The sequence below is a fragment of the Camelina sativa genome, chromosome 15, assembly GCF_030686135.1.
Source record: "Camelina sativa cultivar CO46 ecotype springtype chromosome 15, ASM3068613v1".
Lineage (NCBI taxonomy): Eukaryota > Viridiplantae > Streptophyta > Magnoliopsida > Brassicales > Brassicaceae > Camelina > Camelina sativa.
In genome coordinates this window covers 1,446,473-1,468,624 of record NC_141894.1, presented here as the reverse complement: position 1 = coordinate 1,468,624, position 22,152 = coordinate 1,446,473, and the positions used below count along the sequence as shown (strand labels likewise).

At 34.5% G+C, this 22,152-nt stretch overlaps 5 protein-coding genes and 1 pseudogene across 7 annotated transcripts; 4 read left to right on the top strand and 2 right to left on the bottom strand.

Moving 5' to 3' along the window:
• Positions 1-227: 227 nt before the first annotated feature.
• LOC104747997 (F-box/kelch-repeat protein At4g33290) lies at positions 228-1,497 on the bottom strand. The gene is given in 2 exon segments (XM_019236602.1): positions 228-1,056; positions 1,058-1,497. Coding segments are annotated over 2 exon segments (1,269 nt in total).
• A 596-nt stretch (positions 1,498-2,093) lies between these two features.
• On the bottom strand, positions 2,094-3,395 carry LOC104747996 (F-box/kelch-repeat protein At4g33290 pseudogene; annotated as a pseudogene).
• Positions 3,396-3,821: 426 nt separating this feature from the next.
• Positions 3,822-11,064, top strand: LOC104744527 (putative UDP-N-acetylglucosamine--peptide N-acetylglucosaminyltransferase SEC). Of its 3 annotated transcripts, XM_010465596.3 has the most exons (27): positions 3,822-4,401; positions 4,793-4,938; positions 5,022-5,120; positions 5,202-5,252; positions 5,354-5,470; positions 5,593-5,649; positions 6,057-6,176; positions 6,293-6,355; positions 6,471-6,549; positions 6,656-6,765; positions 6,861-6,914; positions 6,988-7,055; positions 7,135-7,237; positions 7,327-7,529; positions 7,928-8,024; positions 8,150-8,221; positions 8,310-8,386; positions 8,478-8,679; positions 8,943-9,110; positions 9,196-9,306; positions 9,401-9,487; positions 9,588-9,715; positions 9,864-9,946; positions 10,037-10,142; positions 10,247-10,393; positions 10,487-10,607; positions 10,691-11,064. In XM_010465596.3, exons 1-27 carry the CDS (start codon positions 4,248-4,250, stop codon positions 10,802-10,804), a joined length of 2,937 nt encoding a protein of 978 aa, XP_010463898.1. In that variant the 5' UTR covers positions 3,822-4,247; the 3' UTR covers positions 10,805-11,064. The 3 variants fall into 3 exon arrangements, with proteins under 3 accessions (XP_010463898.1, XP_087344880.1, XP_087344879.1); XM_087488753.1 differs by lacking the exons at positions 3,822-4,401; positions 4,793-4,938; positions 5,022-5,120; ... (1 more) ...; positions 5,354-5,470; positions 5,593-5,649 and adding an exon at positions 5,958-5,976; XM_087488754.1 differs by lacking the exons at positions 8,943-9,110; positions 9,196-9,306; positions 9,401-9,487; ... (4 more) ...; positions 10,487-10,607; positions 10,691-11,064 and adding an exon at positions 8,796-8,890 and having other exon boundaries at positions 4,022-4,401.
• Positions 11,065-11,177: 113 nt separating this feature from the next.
• On the top strand, positions 11,178-12,014 carry LOC104744528 (small ribosomal subunit protein uS9z). The gene has a single exon (XM_010465597.3). The coding sequence runs from the start codon at positions 11,392-11,394 to the stop codon at positions 11,830-11,832; it is 441 nt and encodes a 146-aa protein (XP_010463899.1). The 5' UTR covers positions 11,178-11,391; the 3' UTR covers positions 11,833-12,014.
• A 1,331-nt stretch (positions 12,015-13,345) lies between these two features.
• LOC104744529 (germin-like protein subfamily 1 member 6) lies at positions 13,346-14,493 on the top strand. Its single transcript, XM_010465598.3, has 2 exons — positions 13,346-13,734; positions 13,811-14,493. The coding sequence occupies exons 1-2, from the start codon at positions 13,608-13,610 to the stop codon at positions 14,365-14,367; spliced, it is 684 nt and encodes a 227-aa protein (XP_010463900.2). The 5' UTR covers positions 13,346-13,607; the 3' UTR covers positions 14,368-14,493.
• Positions 14,494-19,945: 5,452 nt separating this feature from the next.
• LOC104744530 (germin-like protein subfamily 1 member 5) lies at positions 19,946-21,029 on the top strand. Its single transcript, XM_010465599.2, has 2 exons — positions 19,946-20,130; positions 20,276-21,029. Exons 1-2 carry the CDS (start codon positions 20,007-20,009, stop codon positions 20,842-20,844), a joined length of 693 nt encoding a protein of 230 aa, XP_010463901.1. The 5' UTR covers positions 19,946-20,006; the 3' UTR covers positions 20,845-21,029.
• Positions 21,030-22,152: the final 1,123 nt, after the last annotated feature.

The window sequence follows — 22,152 nt, the reverse complement described above, 5'->3', positions numbered from 1 at the left end:
GAGTAACTATAAGGAAGCTGTTTGATCATCATGATCATTGTGATTTTTAACATAGCTTTGGTGCTTATAGAGCAAAAAATAGTATTAGGACAAAAGAGCAAGCAGATTTTTTATTGTTTATAAACACCTTAGCAAATAGTCATCCCATTGCATAAGATAGGAAGAAACAAATTATTTCATGATAGTAATCTTATTCAATGAGAAGAAAAAGAGAGTAAACGATAGACCTAAGCTCGGCTTTGAAGGATGCGTTTTCTCCACTCCTGCTTGGTTCGCTTTATAAAGGCGGCAAGTCTCAACATGTTTTGGTCATATCGACGCTTTTCTAGGATGGTTTTTCGTTTCCTTTTGCCTCCAGGATGTTGGTTGATTTGCACTGAACTTGGAACATAAGGGCACAAATGTCGCGTACATGTTCTGTCGGCGACGAGCTCTACGAGATCCAATTCTTTAAAGTTCCCATCCTCTGCAATGATGTTAACTCTGTTGCCAAAACTGTCTTCAAAACCCATGGAGACTTTCTTGTCCTCGTCGATGAAGAAACTTCCGTTTGTAAATGCAAGCGGCCATTCCGACAATGGTTCCGTATCCATTTCCAAGATCTTGCTCCACGACACTTTTTCATACTCAATATTAGTCGTAATCCATATCTCAAACTCATATGGATTTACATCGTTGTGCGTAAGTAAAGCCGCAAGCTTCTCTTCTCTAACACAAGATAAAGTGACATAGTCATCATGTCCATCGCTAAACGGCAGATGCATAAGCGGCCCAAATCTCTCTTTTGTATAATCAAAACATATTATGTGATCGTCGAGTTCTTCTTTGAATTTTGTAGCACAAAAGTAAGTGTTTCCCTTGAGAGAAACCCCACGCTGATAACACGATATACTCCAGTATGGAGGGACGTCAAGAGTTGTCCATAAATCAGTTTCGAAATCGTAGATTTCATACCATGAAAAGCGGTTTTCGGGTGCACGGACGTTTTCGGCATAATCGATGTAATCATCTATAAACCTCAAGATTTTGTGGCTACGACAAGATTGGTTCTTGTTCTAGAGCGTACCTGTACATGTCCATATCTTGTCCTTTTCGGTGAGAGTGTCTGGGTTCGATCCACCTTGTTTGCCCCAAATAAGGATTCCAAACCACAAGCTTAAAATTGTAGTCTTTCAATACGCATAACAACAAACCCTCACAGTAAAAGACTTGAGATATCTTGACTTGTTTGTCAAGGCAAGTAAGTTTGCCTTTATGCTCTGCAGATGAATCAACGTTGAAGACGAAGCTGATTAGATAAAGATTGTAATCCATCAGCACGATCATCGACTCTTCGTCCCTTGTTGATACTGCTTTACTAATTTGTAACTTCATAAAGCTCGGACTTTGGGATAAAGTGTACAACGCTTTGCAAGTTAATTTCAATGCTCTCATATACTTCATCGGAAGTCTAGAGACAATCTCCTCTACCAAATCCCTTGGAAGATTTAAGATCATCGTTGTCGTTTTTTTTCAAGTTGCTACAAGGGTTTTTTTGTTTAACCTAAAAAGAAAAAAAAGTTTCTTTTACTTTCTCCTCTGATTTCTTGCCGCTGAAGTAGAGGATATATATATATATATATACACATGACACAATTTAAAGCTTTGTTTTTACGCCCCAACTATTTTGTGTTTTTTATTTTTTAAACATCAAACTTGATAATTATATTAGATAGGTGGAATAATCATGATTTGGCTCTAACCATCTTTTTATAATTGTAGAGATAAACATTAATTGTTCATATAAAATTTATCATCTATTATATAAGAAATTAATAATTGAATACTTGAATCTTCTAGGAAATGTTATATAAATATAACAAAATTTTATAAAAATTCAAAGTTAATTTTAGAAGAAAAAAAAATTTCTAAGTAGCATTTTTCTATGGTTTTTTTTTTTTTTTTTTTTTTTTTTTTTTTTTTTTTTTTTATATATCTGAATAGTTTGACTCTTGCTATATTTGACCCTGAATAGTTTGGATCCATGAAAGAGTAGAGTAATCTTTCAAAGAGAAGAAGAGAAAATGTAACTATCCCTTGTCCTTCTCCTTCCATCATCCTCCTGCTTGATTCGCTTTTGCAAATGCGTCAAGTCTCTCAAACATGTTTTGATCATATCTGACGCTTAATTTTCTAAATTGCTTTCTTGTTTCCTTTGGCCTCTTGCAGGTTGTTTGATTTCTTGTTTCCTTTGGCCTCTTGCAGGTTGTTTGATTTGCACTGACCTTGGAACATAGGCGCATACATGTGGCCGACAGTTTCTGCTGTCAGGTTCTCCGAGATCTAATTCTCTGAAGTATCCAGCATGTCCAATGATGTCAAGTGTGTGGCGGTTCCAATGTCTGTATTTATTTACACACATGACGACTTTCTTCTCCTCGTCGATGAAGAGACTGTCTTCTATACTGTGACCGTGAGGTTCCGTATCCAGTGCCAAGAACTTGCTCCATGACACATTTTGGGGTTCAATCTTAGTTGTAATCCATATGTCAATCTCATAAGGGTTTACTTCGTTGTGAGAAAGTAAAGCTACAAGCTTCTTTTCTCTAACACAAGATAAAGTCACATAGTCTTCATCACATCCAGCGCTAAACGGCAGAGCTAGAAGCGGACCAAATCTTTCACTTGTATAATCAAAACAGATGATGTGATCGTTGAGTCCTTCCTCTTCTGAGTTCCTTTTTGAAGCACAATAGTAAGTGTTTCCCTCAAGGGAAACGCCACGTTTATTAAACCATATACGCCAATGTGGAGTGACATCAAGATCCGTCCATAAATCAGAGTCAAAATCATAGATTTCATACCGTGGAAGGTGTTTATAGCCAAAATCTATAAACCTCAACAATTTGTAGCTACGACAAGATTCCTTATTCTCGTATCCGAGAGCGTAAATGAACCTGTCATATTCGTGTAAGCGGTTGCGGTGAGTATATCTAGGTTCAATCCACCTTGTTTGCCCCAAATACGGATTCCAAACCACAAACCTAGTACCGTCTTTGGAGATACATAACACTAAACCTTCGCAGTGAAAGACTTGAGATATGGCGACTTGATCTGAATCGTTTAAGCAAGTGAGTTTACCTATTTGCTCTGTAGATGGATCAATGTCAGTTCCTTTAAAGACGACACGAATTAGAAAGAGATTGCAATCCATCAACATGATCATTCGAGTCTCCCCTTCACTTGTTGCTGCTGCTTCTTTACCAATGTGCAACTTCGTAAAGCTCGAACTTTGGGATAAAGTGTTCAATGTTTTGCAAGTTAATCTCACAGCTAGCTCTCATAGAGCTCATGGGAAGTCTAGAAACAATCTCCGCTACCAAATCCATTGGAAGATTTAAGATCGTCATCTTCATCTTCTTCATTCTTAACTATTAAAAATTCAAAACCCTTTTTCTTGAAGCAGAGGCTATGTGTATAAATTAGGAAAACCCTAAATAAATTTAGGCCAATCGTGGGCTTCAAGAATTTATGTTGGGCTTTTTTTACTGCATGATATCACATAAAGACCAATTTGATTTTATATTATACTAAAATTACTAATATTTTTGTTGGCCAATGTATAGTATATGCAATATACTGTACTTATTTAAGGAAGATTGCATTGAGAGTATAATATATTTTGGGAGAGGTAATTTAGTTTGTTTTTGTTCCTCTCAAATATTCATTATTAAGGTAATTAATCAGAAAATAACGTGTTTTATTGTTGGCACATTTAATGCGTTTTTTATTCGGGATGTATATTTGGAAAAACAAAGATTTGTTTGGATGGGGATTTGTATATATCTAGATTACAACCTTTGAGAAGTAAACACTGTTGCGTCTTAGACACGTGTTTACTAAAAGACAAAAGGATTTGGTTTTGTGACCAATATTTTTGTTGTCTCTTTGACCTAAACCATAAATCAACGGCGTTGAAATTTACACGTGTCAAGCATTCAAGTCCAATTATATGTGTGCAATCTTGATTGGTTAGAAAAAAGGAAATAAAAAAAAACAAAATATAAAAGACAAAAAGCTAAAGAGGAAAGAGGAAGAAGAAAGCTATTTTGATTTAGGTCGGAGAAAAAGGAATTTTGATTTAGGGTTTTTGCCCTTTTCTCATCTTCTTCTCATCGTTTTTGTTTTTTTTTGATTCTCCGGCTAAGTCCCGGAGACTTGTGATCTGTGGTGGGAATTGGTGTTTTAATTTTTAATCAAAGAACGCGATGATCTCGTCTAAAAACGGAGCTGCGATGATCTCTCGACCTGTGTTTCTTTCGGATCGAGTTGATGAACTCTTCTCTAGAAAGCTTGATTTATCATCTGTTTCTTCTTCCTCTTCTTCCAGTCTTCTCCAGCAGTTCAATAAGACTCATGAAGGTTCTGATTTTTGTCTCCCCCCAACTTTAATTTTGTTTTTTTTTTTGTGTGTGTGTGTATCTGCTTTGTTTAATCGTAGCTGAATTGATTCTGATCCTTGTGTGGTAGCTTCCATCTAAAATTAGGTTTGTGCGATCTAATTTTCCAATTCTAGGTATGTTAGTATTCAAAAGGATCTTAGATTTGGTGAAACCAAACTTGCTACTAACTGCAATTTGTGATTTTCTTGATTGACTTTTTGAGTATTCTACTTTTGGACGTGCAAAGTTTTTAGCTTTGGTTTTATTCTCGTTTTTGGGATTTAAAAGAAAAAGCTTATTACTTTTTTTTTTTGTTTAGTTATATTATCTGAGCTTTTGTTATCTGGTTAACTGTAACTGTATTCGTACAGGTGATGATGACGTACGCCTAGGTCTTGCTCATCAGCTTTACAAAGCAGGGGATTTTAAACAAGCTTTAGAGCACAGCAATATGGTTTACCAGAGAAACCCTTTACGTACTGATAATCTTCTTCTTATTGGTGCTATCTATTACCAGGTAACTGTTTTCCTCCTTATCATACTAGTCATCATTATTACTCTATCCTTGCTTACTCGTGTTAATATATATGTGTCCTGCAGCTCCAAGAGTATGATATGTGCATAGCTAGAAACGAAGAAGCTCTTCGTATTCAACCTCAGTTTGCTGAGTGTTATGGAAACATGGCAAACGCATGGAAGGTGAATGTCTTGGACTTTGGTTGATCATTTTTGGTTATTGCCAGTATATATATTCTTATATCTGTGTTCTGACTTTTCCAGGAAAAAGGGGACACTGATCGAGCTATCCGCTACTACTTAATTGCAATTGAGGTTGTGCTATATGCTTCTCGGTTTCTTCTGTTTACTTCGCAACCTATACTTCATTTTCCTCTTGCTAGTTGCTAATACTTCCTTTTTAATCTAATTCTCAGCTGCGGCCCAACTTTGCTGATGCTTGGTCGAACTTGGCAAGTGCTTACATGCGAAAGGGAAGACTCAGCGAGGCAACACAATGCTGTCAGCAGGCCCTCTCACTGAACCCACTTCTGGTAATGGAACTTATGAGCCTTCTGTTTAAGTTTTCACCGTATTCTGTCTCACTACTTCTGGGAGATTTACTGTCTATCTTCTTTGGTTCGTCTACTCACCTGGTAATGTAAAATTTTCTCAGGTTGACGCACATAGTAATCTGGGTAATCTGATGAAGGCTCAAGGATTGATTCATGAAGTAAGTCTTGTGAATTGAACTATTTAAGTTATTCTGTTCCTGTCCCTGTTCCATCACTAAATAAATGTTATCTGTGATCTAGTTATGGATGTGCCCTCAATGTTACAATTGATTGATTAGAAGTTTTTCATTGCAGAAGAATTTGTAACTAAATCAAAATAAATTATATCTAAATGGACGGTGACGTGATGCTCTAGTAATACAGCATCACATCTGTAGTCTATTTACGGGTTTATCAACTGCAAGTACTAATAGATGCATTCATTTTTCTGTGTTGTACTGTGTCATAATCCACAATCAATACAGACATCAAGTTGTTACTGAAAGGCAAGCAGGGATGATCGTCAGTCTTATAGTCAGTATCTTCTGCCAGAGTCCAAATAGTTAGAATGTAATATTTTGTGCAGGCATACAGTTGTTACCTTGAAGCTGTTCGCATACAACCAACATTTGCTATCGCATGGTCGAATCTTGCTGGTCTTTTCATGGAGTCAGGTGATCTCAATAGAGCCCTTCAATACTACAAGGTATGTTTCATTCAGTCCTAGAAAAATCCTATCGACATAGTGTTATGTGTGCGTTTTTTCCCCAGTTTATATTCTGTATGTTTTAACTATGTTGGCTGATTTTCTTAATTTACCAGGAAGCTGTGAAGTTGAAACCTGCATTCCCTGATGCATATTTAAATCTAGGAAACGTGTATAAGGTATGTTTACGTTTAACTTATTAAGATATGTTCAGGTTGAGTAGCTGAAAGTTAACTGCAGTAATGTTTTCTGGACAATTTTAAAAACAAAATTTTATTTTTCTTTGTTTTTAAGGCTCTCGGAAGACCTACAGAAGCAATCATGTGTTATCAGCATGCCTTACAGATGCGGCCAAATTGTGCAATGGCATTTGGTGAGTGTTATTTGATCAACTAAATGCTTAGCTGCAATAAAATATACTTGCTCAAGTAAATGCGTGATGTCTTATTCATTATTGACCTATAACTATTAAAATGCAGGCAATATAGCCAGTATATACTATGAGCAAGGTCAACTAGATTTAGCAATTCGACACTACAAGCAGGCTATCTCCCGAGATAACCGATTTTTAGAGGCTTACAACAACTTGGTTAGCATTAATCCTAAACATTATGTTGTGTTTTTATCTGAACTATATTTCTAAGTATTGTAACATATGATCTTTTTTGTATTTGCAACTTGAAGGGTAATGCATTGAAGGATATTGGGCGAGTTGATGAAGCAATCCGGTGTTATAATGTATGTGTGCTTTCCATCTGTGACTTACTAGTGAAATTTGCATATTACTCACAAACCTGTGGTCATACTGCAGCAATGTCTGGCTTTACAACCAAATCATCCACAAGCGATGGCCAACCTTGGAAATATTTATATGGAGTGGTACGTGATCCTTTCTTTGTTGTTGCTGGATAGAAAATATTATAAATTACCATAAACTCCATTTCACAACGTTGAACAGGAATATGATGGGTCCTGCTTCCTCATTATTCAAGGCCACTCTGGCTGTAACTACAGGGCTATCTGCTCCGTTCAATAACCTTGCAATAATTTACAAGCAACAGGTGGTTATGTGCTCCATTATCAATGTTTAATCATTTTGGTAGTCTTGTCATTTCTGACGAATTTAGCTTGTTTTTCTGCTTTTCTGCAGGGAAATTACTCGGATGCTATATCCTGCTATAATGAGGTTCTTCGTATCGACCCTTTGGCAGCTGATGCTCTGGTTAATAGAGGGAATACTTACAAAGAAATCGGGAGGGTAACTGAAGCAATTCAGGATTACATGCATGCTATTAATTTCCGGCCTACAATGGCTGAAGCTCATGCGAACCTGGCTTCAGCTTACAAGGATAGGTAACTATTGTCTGTATCTTGTATTTATTATGTATTTCAGGCACATATTCAAATACCGTTTACCTAAGAATAGAGCAAAAACATCTTTGCCAATTGCCCTGAAGGAAAACTCAAGAAGAATTTTGTGTATTTCACCGTTCTTGAATAGCTTATGGTGTCATATTTCTTAAAATTACTGACAACTGTCCTACTTCACTAGAAGTCTTTGTTTCTCTACGTACAGTTTTTAAGGTGGTTACGTGTTACGGTCTTGTTTTCTGGGATTTAGAATATTCAAGATGTGGCAGTATAACAATGAGTCAATGACCCAAACTTTTAACTCCCTAGATAGTATGTTCAACCAAAAAAAATATTTGTTTTTCTATTTATGTTTTTGTTGGACCTTCTTGCATAAGCAGTGGGCATGTGGAAGCTGCCATTACGAGCTATAAGCAGGCCTTGCTACTACGACCAGACTTCCCAGAAGCAACGTGCAACCTTCTGCACACCTTGCAGGTATTTCTTCTTCGTAGTTTGATATCACACTTTTGATATGATAGTTTCTGTCTCTATTTCCCAGCTCTTGTTTACTTTCCCTTCGTCTTCCATTAATGTTTTCTTCTAACCTGCTGCTGTACCAGTGTGTATGCTGTTGGGAGGACCGCAGCAAAATGTTCGCTGAAGTTGAAAACATTATTAGGAGGCAAATAAATGTAAGTAGTTACGCCACACAAATTTTTTGGTACTTTGTATGCTATTACAGATTAAGGTGATGACATATCCTATTGATTCTATTCTCAGATGTCGGTCCTTCCAAGTGTCCAGCCCTTCCATGCGATAGCATATCCTATTGATCCTATTCTTGCCCTTGAAATCAGGTTTGAGACTAATTTTCAATGCTCACGATAATATATGTTTATTTTATATTTGTGTATAAGCCTATTCATTATAAATTTACTATATTTTCAGTCGCAAATATGCTGCACACTGCTCCATAATCGCTTCCCGTTTTGGACTACCTCCTTTTACCCATCCATTTGGGCTCCCTGTTAAACGTGAGGGAGGATTTAAGAGATTAAGGATTGGATATGTGAGCAGCGATTTCGGTAATCATCCATTGTCACACCTCATGGGATCAGTGTTTGGGATGCACAACAGAGAAAACGTGGAGGTTTGTATCCTGCATTTGGATATTTGATCCATTTCTTACTGCTCTGATTTTATAGCGAGAGTTAGGTTCTTCAGCCCAGTGTTTTGTAGTGAGGCTATAGAATTCGTGCATGTTAGGTTTAGTTCTTCTGATGGGAGGAATTATGGAACCGCCGAACAGATACTGTGTGTGGAATATAGGAATTTTGTAATTGATGGTATATCATTCTATATCTGCCTATCCTGTTTTTGGGATTTCAGCAAAGCAAATCACATTTTTTTCAGGTTTTCTGCTATGCATTGAGTGCAAATGACAATACTGAGTGGAGACAGCGTATCCAGTCAGAAGCTGAGCATTTCCTGGACGTTTCTGCTATGTCATCCGATGCTATCGCCAAAATTATAAATGAAGACAAAATCCAGATCCTCATTAATCTAAACGGTTACACCAAGGCATGCTCTAAACATTTCAGAAACGTTTTACTCTGGAGATGTTGGAAATGTTTTTGGTAACATTTGCGTGGTTTAATCTATGTAGGGGGCAAGAAATGAAATTTTTGCCATGCAGCCTGCACCGATTCAGGTTTCATATATGGGCTTCCCGGGTACAACTGGGGCAACCTATATTGACTATCTAGTGACTGATGAGGTTTGCAACTGAATTAGAGTTTTCCAGATTTCTTCAGAACATGTTCTTTCCTTCTAACCTTATTTTCTCTATTTTACTCTCTTTTACTTTTCAGTTTGTGTCTCCTCTGCAATATGCACATATTTACTCAGAGAAGCTGGTCCATCTTCCCCATTGCTACTTTGTCAATGATTACAAGCAGGTAGTCTCCGAGAAAAGTTATCTCTACTAAGTTATTTGTACATTTTCATCAGTTCCAGTGTCATTTATAATAAAACTCATTGTATAAATGCTACTTGCAGAAAAACCAGGATGTGTTGGATCCAAATTCTAAGCCCAAGCGATCAGATTATGGACTTCCCGAAGACAAATTCATATTTGCATGCTTCAACCAATTGTACAAAATGGATCCTGAGATCGTTAATACTTGGTAAATTTTTTCCTAAGCTTTTTGAGGTTTGTTTGGAAATTTACGTATGTCACTTGACAATCATGATAGCTTACAAAAATCACACTGTGTAGCTCGGTATAGACGTAAATTTATACATTCAGAAACTGATTTTGTTTTTGTTTTGAAGGTGCAACATTCTTAAACGAGTACCCAACAGTGCTCTTTGGCTTCTCCGTTTTCCAGCAGCTGGAGAGATGAGGTTTCGCACATGTATGTGTGGTTCTATCCTTAGCCTAGCATATCCTTATTCTTCCTGCTTGCACTATCTTTAATAACCTTATTTTCTGACCTTATATCCAGATGCTGCTGCCCAAGGTGTACAGTCTGATCAAATTATCTTCACTGATGTTGCCATGAAGAGTGAACATATCAGGCGAAGTGTCCTTGCTGATGTAATCCTCGACACGTGAGTTCTTTTGCCTCTCAAGTCGTTTCATCTGTACTTACAATATGTATTTTAAAAACAACACAAAACTAATTCTGCAACCCCCTACCTTGTCCCGTTACTAGGCCTCTGTGCAACGGACACACAACAGGAACAGATGTGCTGTGGGCTGGTGTACCGATGATAACATTACCGCTTGAGAAAATGGCAACTCGAGTGGCTGGATCACTCTGCCTTGCAACTGGTCTGGGCCATGAGATGATAGTTAACAAGTAAGTCTCAGCATAAACCAACTTGTACTTTGCTCAGTATCCTCTGTTTTCATATATGTTGATGAGAGATTTTAATAAACAATTGTGAAACAGCTTGGAGGAGTACGAAGAGAAGGCTGTCTCTTTGGCACTGAACAAACCAAAGCTTGAGGCACTAACTAAGGAACTGAAGGCTAGCCGCTTAACCTGTCCTCTATTCGACACCATGCGCTGGGTTAGTCGGGGAAACACTCTGTGACTCTATTTTGTCTCTCCTTTTGTTTGTTCCTCTTAACCAATGAGTTCTCTTGGTTGCAGGTGAAGAATCTAGAAAGGTCATACTTCAAAATGTGGAACCTCCATTGCTCTGGACAACAGCCACAACACTTTAAGGTGTTGGAAAACGACCTAGAATTCCCACATGACAGATGAACGAACAATGAGGGAAAGAAAACTAAAAAAACACAGGAGAAACCGGCATTGTAAATAAACAAAAAACCGAAGAGAATTAGTAGCAGAAAGATTGATAAAATTATCAGAGGTAGAGAAGATTATTATTATTTGAGCTGTGTACTATATATAAAACAACAAGCTGGCTGTGTTATCCTATGTTTTCCATTACCGGAAACATGTGGAATATCTCAATGTAACATTACATAGAACATATATATATATATCCATCATTTGAACCATCCTTTAGCTCCGCAAATTTACATGTTCCTAAGTCGTAACCATATCTGTACAAGAACCTATCTTTGTAAATCTGAAGCCAACATTGGTTTTTGCCAATCTTCGAAATTGCACGAAACCGGCCGGTTAACCAGAAAATCCAATCGGTTTATTTAAGCCATAAATAAAAGAGCCCAGAGTATTACACTACTTTAATGGGCCTTAAAATTAGGCCCATTGTCACGTTGACCTATAAAAGCCTGAAGCATTAGGGTTTTTTTTTGTTCCTTCTTCTCTCATATATACGATTTTGCGGCAGAGAAGCACAAAAATAACAAAAACCCTAAGCTATGGCGACCCAACCGGCGAAAGAGTCAGTTCAATGCTTCGGAAGGAAGAAGACAGCCGTTGCCGTCACCCACTGCAAACGAGGTACTGGTCTGATCAAGCTCAATGGTTCACCAATCGAGCTACATCAGCCAGAGATCCTCAGATTCAAGATCTTCGAGCCAATCCTACTCCTCGGAAAACACCGTTTCGCCGGAGTTGACATGAGGATCCGTGTCAACGGTGGTGGTAACACATCTCAGGTATACGCAATCCGTCAGAGCATCGCGAAGGCTCTCGTTGCTTACTACCAGAAGTATGTGGATGAGCAGTCGAAGAAGGAGATTAAGGATATCTTGGTGAGGTACGATAGGACTCTACTTGTGGCTGATCCGAGAAGGTGCGAGCCGAAGAAGTTTGGTGGTCGTGGTGCTCGTGCTCGTTTCCAGAAGAGTTACCGTTAAACAAAAAAAATCTGGTTTGGCTTTTTTTTTATTTCTATCAAATGTTTTGGGAGTATGTGAAATTGTGAGACTTTTAGATTCTATTTTGCGTTTATTTATTGGATAATATGGTTACTCGACCCAAAGAACTTGTCTTTCTTACAATGTTCGTTCACTAAGTCTTCAAGCTATTACCTTTTTTATATCTGGAATCGATAAATTATGTCTTGGGTCACTCTTCTTTACTCGTTACTATATTGTGCAAGTGTTTGGCTTGTCTCCAGCAATGTTGATTGATGATATTGAGTTTAGAGTAGCTCTGCTAAAGTAATTTCCCCCAGCTAGTTTTTGATGCAATTTGTCTTGCTAGAGAAATGATTGTATGAATGTGATATTGCTTTCGGATTTTAATGTTGTTGTCATGTGTAATGGTGTTTAAGTCATGTTTTTTCGAGAAAGAGTTTGATGATGATTTGGTTTGGTTTGGTAAATTGTGGTACTTTGTGTTTTCATTCATGGAACGTAGTAACCTTGTTGTTTTTTCTTGGAATGAGAAGCAAGAATTTGTCGAGCATCGGTATTTATGGATTGGTTTTTACTTAGTAAGCTATTGATTCTTCGTTCTCCCTTTGGCTCACTTGGCTAAATTTGTTATTAAACCAAATCTAAGTTATTTTAGTCTCTTGTTTTCTGATTGTGATTCGTAGCAAAGGAAACGTTGAACATTAGCACAGGATAAAGCGTTTACACTAATCTAAGATGATGCTCTGATTGTCTGATTGCTGAATCAATTTACTAATCGCCCAACCACTTGAAACGAAAGCTAGCCTGAGCGTTCGATTTTGCTTTTTAGATTCTAGATTATGCAAATGACCGAACTACCCTTAAATTGTTTCAAAACCTACATTAAGGTTACCCTCAACTTTGAGACAAACCTCTTCGTTTCAGAAACTATTAAGGTTACTGTCATGCTACCTTCGGTGAGACGTTCCTTGAATTTAGGTCGAACATATTTTATCTTGGTGTAAACGTTTAGATTGTATCTTGGTCGTTCGGGAATGTCAGTTATCGCAAGAAATTGAAAGTTTTGTAAAAATGCTGAAGCCTGGTGGAGCTCCCCTCTATTGGGAATCTTTACTACTATCAGAACCGGATAAAAACAATTTCATATCCTTTGGTATAGTCAAGCTGCAAAGTCTTCGGTGTGTACAGTTTATTCAACCTGTTCTCATGGCTTCTTCTTCGTCTTAGCATGTCATGTGGTTTACGAATCTTGGAGATCGATATGTTCGGGATGAAACAGAAGGAGACTGCTTGGTACTTATGATTTAGAAACAGAGAGAACAGAGAACTCTGTTTGAAAGTAACTGAAGAAGATGATTTAGGTACAGTGGGGATGAAGTAGATGTTTATAATTACATTAGTTACCGAAATTAAATTACGATGAATACTGTGGTCATTGTTAATCAGTAGAGTTTGTGTGTGGTTTACGTTCATGATCATAAATATGCGATGTTTTTAACTTCTAGAATTGAAAGAAAATTATGGCTAATGCTTAGTTACATGTTTAAGTGTCTACTCTGATCATCAAAGCAAATCAGAATCACAATTACATCAAATATTCAATGTTACAGCTCAAACATTTAGATCATCAGTAGTAGATTGATGTAATTGACTTGGAACAAAGAAATAACATGAATATATATTCAATGAATTTCTCTGTGCTACATATTTAGCCTATGCTTCTCATCTAACACTCTTTCAACTCAAATTTTTTAATTAGAACCAAAAATATCATGGAATTGCTTCTTCGCCTCCTTGCAGCTCACGTTATCTTATTGGCTTTATCATATTCATTTGTGTATTGTTACGATCCAAGTCCTCTTCAAGACTTTTGTGTTGCCGCCAACGAAACTAATCGAGGTACAGTCTCGAATATAGTTTACTGTTCGGTCTAGAATCTCTTTAGCTTTCCGCTATAACAAGTCTTTTCTTGCAGTTTTCGTGAATGGAAAAGTGTGTAAAGATCCAAAATCAGTAACAGCAAATGATTTCTCTTATTCGGGATTAAACATCCCCGGAAACACAACCAGCTTCATGGGTTCTAATGTCACAACGGTGAATGTTAACAAAATCCCTGGACTCAACACACTCGGAGTCTCCTTCGCTCGCTTAGACTTTGCTCGGGAAGGTCTAATCCCACCGCACATACATCCACGCGCCTCTGAAATACTCATGGTCACCAAAGGAACACTCCTGGTTGGGTTTGTGTCTTCGAACCAAGACAACAATAGACTGTTCTCCAAGGTTCTTAGAAGAGGAGACGTTTTTGTGTTTCCCATTGGTTTGATACATTTTCAAATGAACATTGGGAGGACAAGGGCCGTTGCGTTTGCTGGGTTTGGGAGCCAGAATCCTGGTACGATTACGATCGCAGACGCGGTTTTTGGATCGAGCCCTTCGATTCCTCGAGAGGTTTTGGCTAAAGCTTTTCAGTTAGAAGCTAACTTGGTTAGATTTCTCCAGATAGTGTATGGTCCTGCATTATGGTCGTAGGAAATTTTAAGGTATTAATGTTTTAAAGGATTGATGATAATATGGTACATCACATGTTTGGCAACAAATTATTGTATAACTCTTTGTAAGCAGGTAAATTAAAACAATATATTATCTGTTACTAGATTTTAACGTAAGGGTTTACTAACATTTTAAATCAATAAATAAGGCACAAAAAATGAATTTGTTTATATTTGTGTTATTAACACACCGCAAGCTCCACTATAGTCTATAGAACAAAAAGACTATTAGATTGATATACGAACTTAAATTGTATAAAAAATAAGTGGTTAATGTTTTAGTTGTGTGCAAGAATAAATGTATGTATGCTTGTAGGTTTTGATCATGAAATTGAGCAAATGATAACCACTTCTTTGATTATGATAGTTATTTTATGGTTGCGTTTATGTGTTAAATTATTATATTTATACTTAAAATTACATTATTTTCGTTGTTACATAATAAAAACACAAAGGCAAAAACATATGGTATGCGATACAAACTCAAATGATAAACAGCCAGGCTTACAGAATTACAGAGTTAATAAATAAAACGCAAAAGCATGGAATTCCCAAATTTTTTAATTTTCTTGTATTGGGGCCTTGGATTTGAGTCCATTATATTACGGTAAAACTCGATCAATCTATTATCTATAGTCGATGCAATCCCTACTATTATTTTGAAACACAGTTTATGGACTAAACCTTTGTTTTGTAAAAAATTACAAGAGTATGCCATTGGAGTTATAACCAAATAATATATCTTCATTAAGGGTAAAAACGAAAATTTGTTCATATCCTAAACGGATAAACACGCGGATCCCGGGTCGGATCTTTTAAAATGGTTTTTTACGTTTAAATAATAAATAAAAGCAATACATTGTGTATTTTGCTAAGAAAATTCTAATAGCATATTGGTCCAATGAAGCTCTAATATTTTGGAAGGTGTCAAGTTCGATGCACCTTAGCTGCAATTTTTGCTGTTCGGATTACACGGATCAAATATAGCACTTGCCATATATGCTTCCAAAACATGAATATTATAGTTTCCATGTATGCTTCCAAATATAATTTAAATTACCATATTCCCATAATATTACCTTTAAATTTGATCTTGATATCTGAGTTTTTTACAAAAATATAGGAATGTATATAATTTCAAAATCCCGAATATAACTGATTCCGTGATTAGTTGTTTTATCATTCATATTTAGCTATCTTCCTGAAATTTCAGGCATAACAGATTCAAGCATTTTTGAGTAAGCTGTTACTAATATTTCCCTACTTTCCCATTTTTAATTTCTATATTTTAACGTTTTAAAGTAAATAAGATTTTTCTTTTATTTGTTATTCAAATTAAATTCGTATCCTATTTTCATGATTGATTCGTATGAGTGATTTCATTCCATATACGTAAGATATTCTTTAACTAACAATATATATATACGTTGACTATTTACCCAAATTATAATGGTATATATATTCGATTCCATATGCCTCTAAAATTTCGGGAAATCTGTTGTAGTATAGCTTTGCATCCAATCAATTCATTAATTACCTATCAAAATATATTTTCATAATCCCGCTTAACTTGGTAGTAGTTCCAAATTTGATAAACTGGATTAAATGCGTGTGCAAATTATTGAAAAAAATTAGAAAACCTACTCCTTATTTAAAAATTTATATATACTCTCCTATTCCTGACTCTTCCATCACCGGCTCACATTCGCAATTTACTTCCTACTCCACGTATATCATATTAGCAATTTACAGATGTTGATCTTATATGCGAATGTGAAAAAATGGTGAGTAAGATCAGTTTTTTTTTTTTTTATTGTATGTTATGACATTCAACCATTAGCACATAATCATGATTTTACATTGTCCGGATTATCTTTAATAATATGTTATTGTGTGTCTGCAGGTAACTTGGTAAATGGTAAATGGTTGCTGTCGAGGTCCAACTATATTATAATATCCAACACCATGAGTTAGAAAGGTTCGGTTTCAATTATCGAAACATATATATACAAATGTTTTCATAGTTAGACAGAAACATATCTCTAATGATCTTATATGAATGCATGTGGTTTTAGTATTTTATTTGGCAAGTACAAACTAACTAAGCAACCCAACATTTTAACAAATATTGCAAACGAGGTGACAACAAAAAGCATAAACGTAGTTAAGTTTCATTTCCTATTTAAAACTATATTGGTAGTTTTTTTTGTTTAGGTTATATCGTTCTTATTTTTTCTTTGTATTTCTCTTGAACATAAGCAGACAAAATTCATGAAAAAGCCTAATATACCGAGAGGTGATAAAGATGAAGACAACAACAACAAAAAACGTCAACAATGTTGACAAGGTTTTTGCTAATTATAATAATATATAAAAAAATTAAATTATTATGGTTTATATGATTTTTAAGGTATGATGTCACTGTGGAAGCAGGGATGTGTGAGTCGAGGAGCCAAAAATTTAAGGTGAGTCGTGAGCGAAAATAACTATTTCAACCTTTGTCACACCAAATGTTCACCCGATAGTAATTGCGACGGATGCCTTTGATGTTACTTCTGCCAAAAATTTGGTCATTCCAATCATATATCAAATTTAGTCAACTATGTATTAAGCAAATTTATCAATAAATTTATCTTCTTCCTGCTTAGTGTGTCTGTGCATTTGTTCTATAAACACTAATAATATTTGTCCCCTATTATCTCTTGGGTATTAATAATATTTTTCTGTATTAACAAATTAACTTATTAAATTTTAGTTCATGTATCTATCGTAAGCAAATAAATATATATATTCGCATAACAAATTAACAACCAAGTGAGTCAATAAACAAAAGTATGATTCTCTAACAATTCATTTTCAGATCATCAATTTTTCAGATGTCAAAAAGAGTGACACCAAAAATTTTGTATTATAAATATTATACCAAATAAATATATCTATAAATATAATCCAGCAAATCCATGATCAATAAGTTTTACAACTTAAAATTAATAAATTTATTAAAACAAAATTTTTCTTAAATATATTTACAACCAAAAATTCTTACCCGTATATTACCATATTATATTACCGGATACAAAAAATTAAGATAACAAGGGATTGGACGGGATGGGACAAGACGAGAAGATACTGGACAAGACAAGACATGTTTCCAATTTTAAAATAGATACGTCTAGGTTATATACATGCAATAATCCAACTAAAATTAAATTGAAATATGATATTTGGATTTAACACTCCTAAGTAAACTATGAGAAATATTTTGATTAGTTTAAAAATTATACATGTATATCATTAAATATCACGTAATTATATGAAATAAAAAATATGAAAAATTCAGTTGTAGATATGACAACAATAAGTTTTATCTCTATGATATTATTATTTTTAAAAACATTAATAGAAAACTGTTGTAGAACGGGTTAATTATTTTATCACTTTTATACGTTAAAACTGAACTTACAATTATTTAAACAAATAACTATATAAATCTTTTATTTTAATATATCAATGTTAAAATGATAATAAGATATGTCAATTAAAGTATAAAACCAAATTTATTAAAGAATTTTTATTAAGATTAAAATTATACTGTTCAACCATTTAAAAACAAACATTAAACTTTACAATTTATGTTACCTACTATGTAATTATTTAAAAGAAAAAATTTATTGGACATAAAATTTCTAACGGGATGGATCGAGACGGGATGAGATGAGACTGGACTGGACGAGATTTAACACCCCATTAAAAAATTACTTTAACATTTTCAACAAAAGCGGGCTTTGCTTGATTATTATGGATGGATTGTAAAAAATTAATATTTTCCACGTGATGAAGATGATGATCATGTTTATTTTTGGTATGAGTAGTGATATTCTACGTATACACTAAAATATTGAAAAAACACCGTAAAAGAGTGGCCAAGTATTTTTTTTGGAAAATTCTAATATTATACAATTAAAATTTTACAACCTAAAAGGGTTTATTATTTGTCTGAATATATGTTTTACCAGTGTGTTTTTAAGTAATTTAATTTACTAATTAAGTGCATATACTTTAAAAAATAATAACTAAATTTTGAGAAAAGGTCCATTCTATTTATGGTATTAAGACGAGAAATAATATGTAAACTGAAACGGGTAATTCACATAATGAGAACCAATATATTGAACAATTGTTTTTAAAAAAAGTGTCATAAATTTTAGATAAAAATAGGAAATTAAAAAATATAAGTATATAAATTCAAATGTTAAGTTTTCACTAATTTTGATATGGATGCGACATGTAACTAATTATTTTGGAACAGGCAATTTTAAAATTTTGGTATTTTTGAAAACAGATATATAGTTTTTGAAAATTATAATTTTTTTGATAATTTCAACTAACTAAATAAAAAAATATTCAAAGAAAAACTCTGGTATCCCATTTTTATTTTTTACCCAATCTCTTTTAGTAAACATTGTGTAGCGAGTAATAATTTAAAAAAGAACCAACATAGGACGAAAAATTATGATTGATACGGGACGAGACGGGACTAGACGAGACGGGATGAGATGAGACGAGAGGGGATGAGTTGGGATGTGAGGAGATGGGACATGAAAGGACGTATTTCCTATTCCAAAGTAAATACGTTTAGGTTTATTTTAAAAATAATCACATGAAAACAATACAACTTTGCTACAAAACCTGGATTAATATAATTCTTAGTCAACACTTGAATATTGTGTCCCGTGCTGTAGCACGGGTTACTACCTAGCCAAAAACTAATAATTAAATTAATTTAATTTAATTTACTACATATACTTAAAGAAATAATAATTAAATTTTGAGAAAATTTTCTGTATATTTATGGTATTAAGACAAGAAATAGTATATGTAAACTGAAACAGGTAATTCAAATAGTGAAAATCAATATATTGAACAATTTTTTTTAAAAAAGGGAAAGAAATTTTAGATAAAAGTACAAAATCAAAAAAATTCTGGTAGAAAAATTCAAGTGTCAAGCTTTCACTAATTTGGATAAGAATTTATTATGCGACAGTTAATTAACCACTTTGGAACGAGCACTTTGAAAATTTGGTATTTTTGAAAACAATTATATACTTTTTTAAAACTATAATTATTTGGATAGTTTCAACTAACTAACAAAAAAAATATTCAACGAGAAATTTGGTATCCCATCTAATTTTTACCCAATCTCTTTTAATAAACATTGTCTAATGGATAATTATTTAAAAGAGAACGAACGTAAGACAAAAAAAAATTGGATGGATATGGGACGAGACGATATGAGATGAGACGAGACGAGATGGGATGAGACGAGACGAGACGAGAGAAGATGGGTTGAAACATGTGGAGATGGGACGGGACGGGATGTGCATTCACATTCTAAAGTAAATATAATTATTAGTCATTTTACGAATTTAAAATTTATTTGAAATATTTGTCCCGTGCTGTAGCACGGGTTACTACCTAGTTTACTTGTAAACTAAAATCAACTGTTTTTGGACGACTTCTTCTTGGCTATATATAACGCATGCATGTTCTCATACAACATTGGCTTATTTCACAAATTTAATCATACTAATCAACAATTCTGTATAGAAAAAAAAAAAAATGGAAGGTCGTCTTCGAATTCTCGCTAAAATCGTATTGCTGGCTTTAGCATCTTCGTTTGTATATTGTTACGACCCATCTCCTCTTCAAGACTACTGTGTTGCAGTTGACGATATACATGGAGGTAATCTCTAGCTATCTATATATTGCACAAAATACTGTATATGACTCATTAATTTAATATTCTTCAAACCGGATTTTATGCCAAAATATAGTAGCCTAATTATATTACTCAAACCTCAAAACCTTTAAATTTGATTATTTCGCAGTTTTTGTAAATGGGAAGTTCTGTAAAGATCCAAAACGTGTAACGGCGAATGACTTTTATACTTCCGGCCTAAACGTCCCAGGAAACACCAGCACCGGTCCCGGCTCCACAATCACCGCCGTTACTGTTGAAAGAATGCCTGGTCTCAACACTCTCGGGGTTGGTATTGCCCGCATTGACATGGCCCCGGGAGGTCAAGTCCCACCTCACACGCACCCACGTGCCAGCGAGATCTTGTTAGTCATCAAGGGCAAGCTTTTCGTTGGATTTGTATCGTCGAACGAATACAACTACACGCTCTTCACCAAAGTTCTTTATCCCGGAGATGTATTTGTGTCTCCCAAAGGTTTGATACAATTTCATGCGAATATTGGGAAGACAAATGCGGTCGTGATTGCTGCGGCTGGCAGCCAGGAACCTGGTAGGATTGTGATAGGTGATGCGGTTTTCGGATCGAACCCTTTGATTGATCCGAATCTTTTGGCTAAAGCTTTTGCGTTGAAGTTGAACAAAGTGAAATATCTTCAGGCAGTGTTTTCTTCTCAAGATGACTTACGTGATTATCCTTGAACTTAAGAATGATGATAAATATAGTTTATGCGATATAATCTGATGATTATATACAAACATACATATGTATAAAGCAGAAAATACAAACAACAAAAATGTGCGGAAAATAAATATGCAAGATTGTAATGAATTAATTTTATAACAATAAAGTTAATGAATAAATAAGCCATATGTTTTAGTTTAAATTTTAAGAGGATGTGAGATATGGGAATAAAAAAAGAGGTTTGTGGACCTGATAGTGGAATGTTAAAAGAAAAATATACAAACCTGAAAATGTCCAACGAGATCGTAATAACGTGGTACAAAATAGCTTGAAGAACGTCCATGTAGAAAACGCATTGTGATATTTTTAAAAAAAAAAAAACCATCTCTATAACCAAAATAAACATAATTTAATCTTTAAAACAGAGAAGGCATGATTTATAGTTTTAAATTATTTTACATATTATATACACAACACAGTATTCATGGAAGCAAAACACTCTTACGTACAGAGGGGCTTAACACTAATTATGATTTATGTTGTTCTCTGCATATTGGACTCCAAATTAATTTACAGTTTAGAGCTTGTGATGCACATGGTTTATCTTTTTAAAATGTGTTTTATTATTTCATATTTTAATTTAATAAAGAGTAATACTGGCCAGTGGCGTCTTAGTGATTAAGACACTGGATTTGTAGCTTGCATGAGACAATTCCAAGTTTGTTTATTTTTATCTCCAAAGACTTATGCTCGCATATGCAGTCATATTGATGATATGATCATATACTTAAACAATAATCACACAACTAAATATAGTTACTTGATCATTTTTCCTTTGTAGAGAGTTTGTGTGTAGCTTATGTTTATGATATAATAACACTGTGGTTTTTTTTTTTTTAATTCTTCTAAAGTTTATACTGCGTGGTTAATGTTTTGATTGTGTGCAAGTATACATATGTGTATGCTTATAGCTTGTATGCATTAATCATCAAGCAAATCGTTATTACTTCTTCTCACGTTTGAAATTTCCAGGTAATTTAGGAAAACTTCGGATAAACTACGGATTCAACACTTCAATACTTTGAATCCTAACATCTTTAAAATTTGTATTCATTATTCATCGAAAACAATGAATTTATATGAGGAAGCTAGCTAACTATTAAGTCTTCTTATAATGAATTTGATTCATTAGATAAAGTAAACGATTTGTTTCAAACGTAACTATTTATACAAGAAACAAAAAGGAAGAAGAAGATAATAAAAACACCATAAAGAAAACAATCAAACCTTAATTTGATAACTAGTCAAACTTTCATTACTTAACA

Coding starts and splice junctions, on each gene's coding strand:
- LOC104744527 (XM_010465596.3), top strand. CDS start 4,248: ATGATCTCGTCTAAAAACGGAGCTGCGATGATCTCTCGACCTGTGTTT. Junction 9,488..9,587: donor TTGTCAATGATTACAAGCAG/GTAGTCTCCGAG, acceptor TGCTACTTGCAG/AAAAACCAGGATGTGTTGGA. Junction 10,394..10,486: donor CATGAGATGATAGTTAACAA/GTAAGTCTCAGC, acceptor ATTGTGAAACAG/CTTGGAGGAGTACGAAGAGA.
- LOC104744528 (XM_010465597.3), top strand. CDS start 11,392: ATGGCGACCCAACCGGCGAAAGAGTCAGTTCAATGCTTCGGAAGGAAG.
- LOC104744529 (XM_010465598.3), top strand. CDS start 13,608: ATGGAATTGCTTCTTCGCCTCCTTGCAGCTCACGTTATCTTATTGGCT. Junction 13,735..13,810: donor CGCCAACGAAACTAATCGAG/GTACAGTCTCGA, acceptor CTTTTCTTGCAG/TTTTCGTGAATGGAAAAGTG.
- LOC104744530 (XM_010465599.2), top strand. CDS start 20,007: ATGGAAGGTCGTCTTCGAATTCTCGCTAAAATCGTATTGCTGGCTTTA. Junction 20,131..20,275: donor AGTTGACGATATACATGGAG/GTAATCTCTAGC, acceptor ATTATTTCGCAG/TTTTTGTAAATGGGAAGTTC.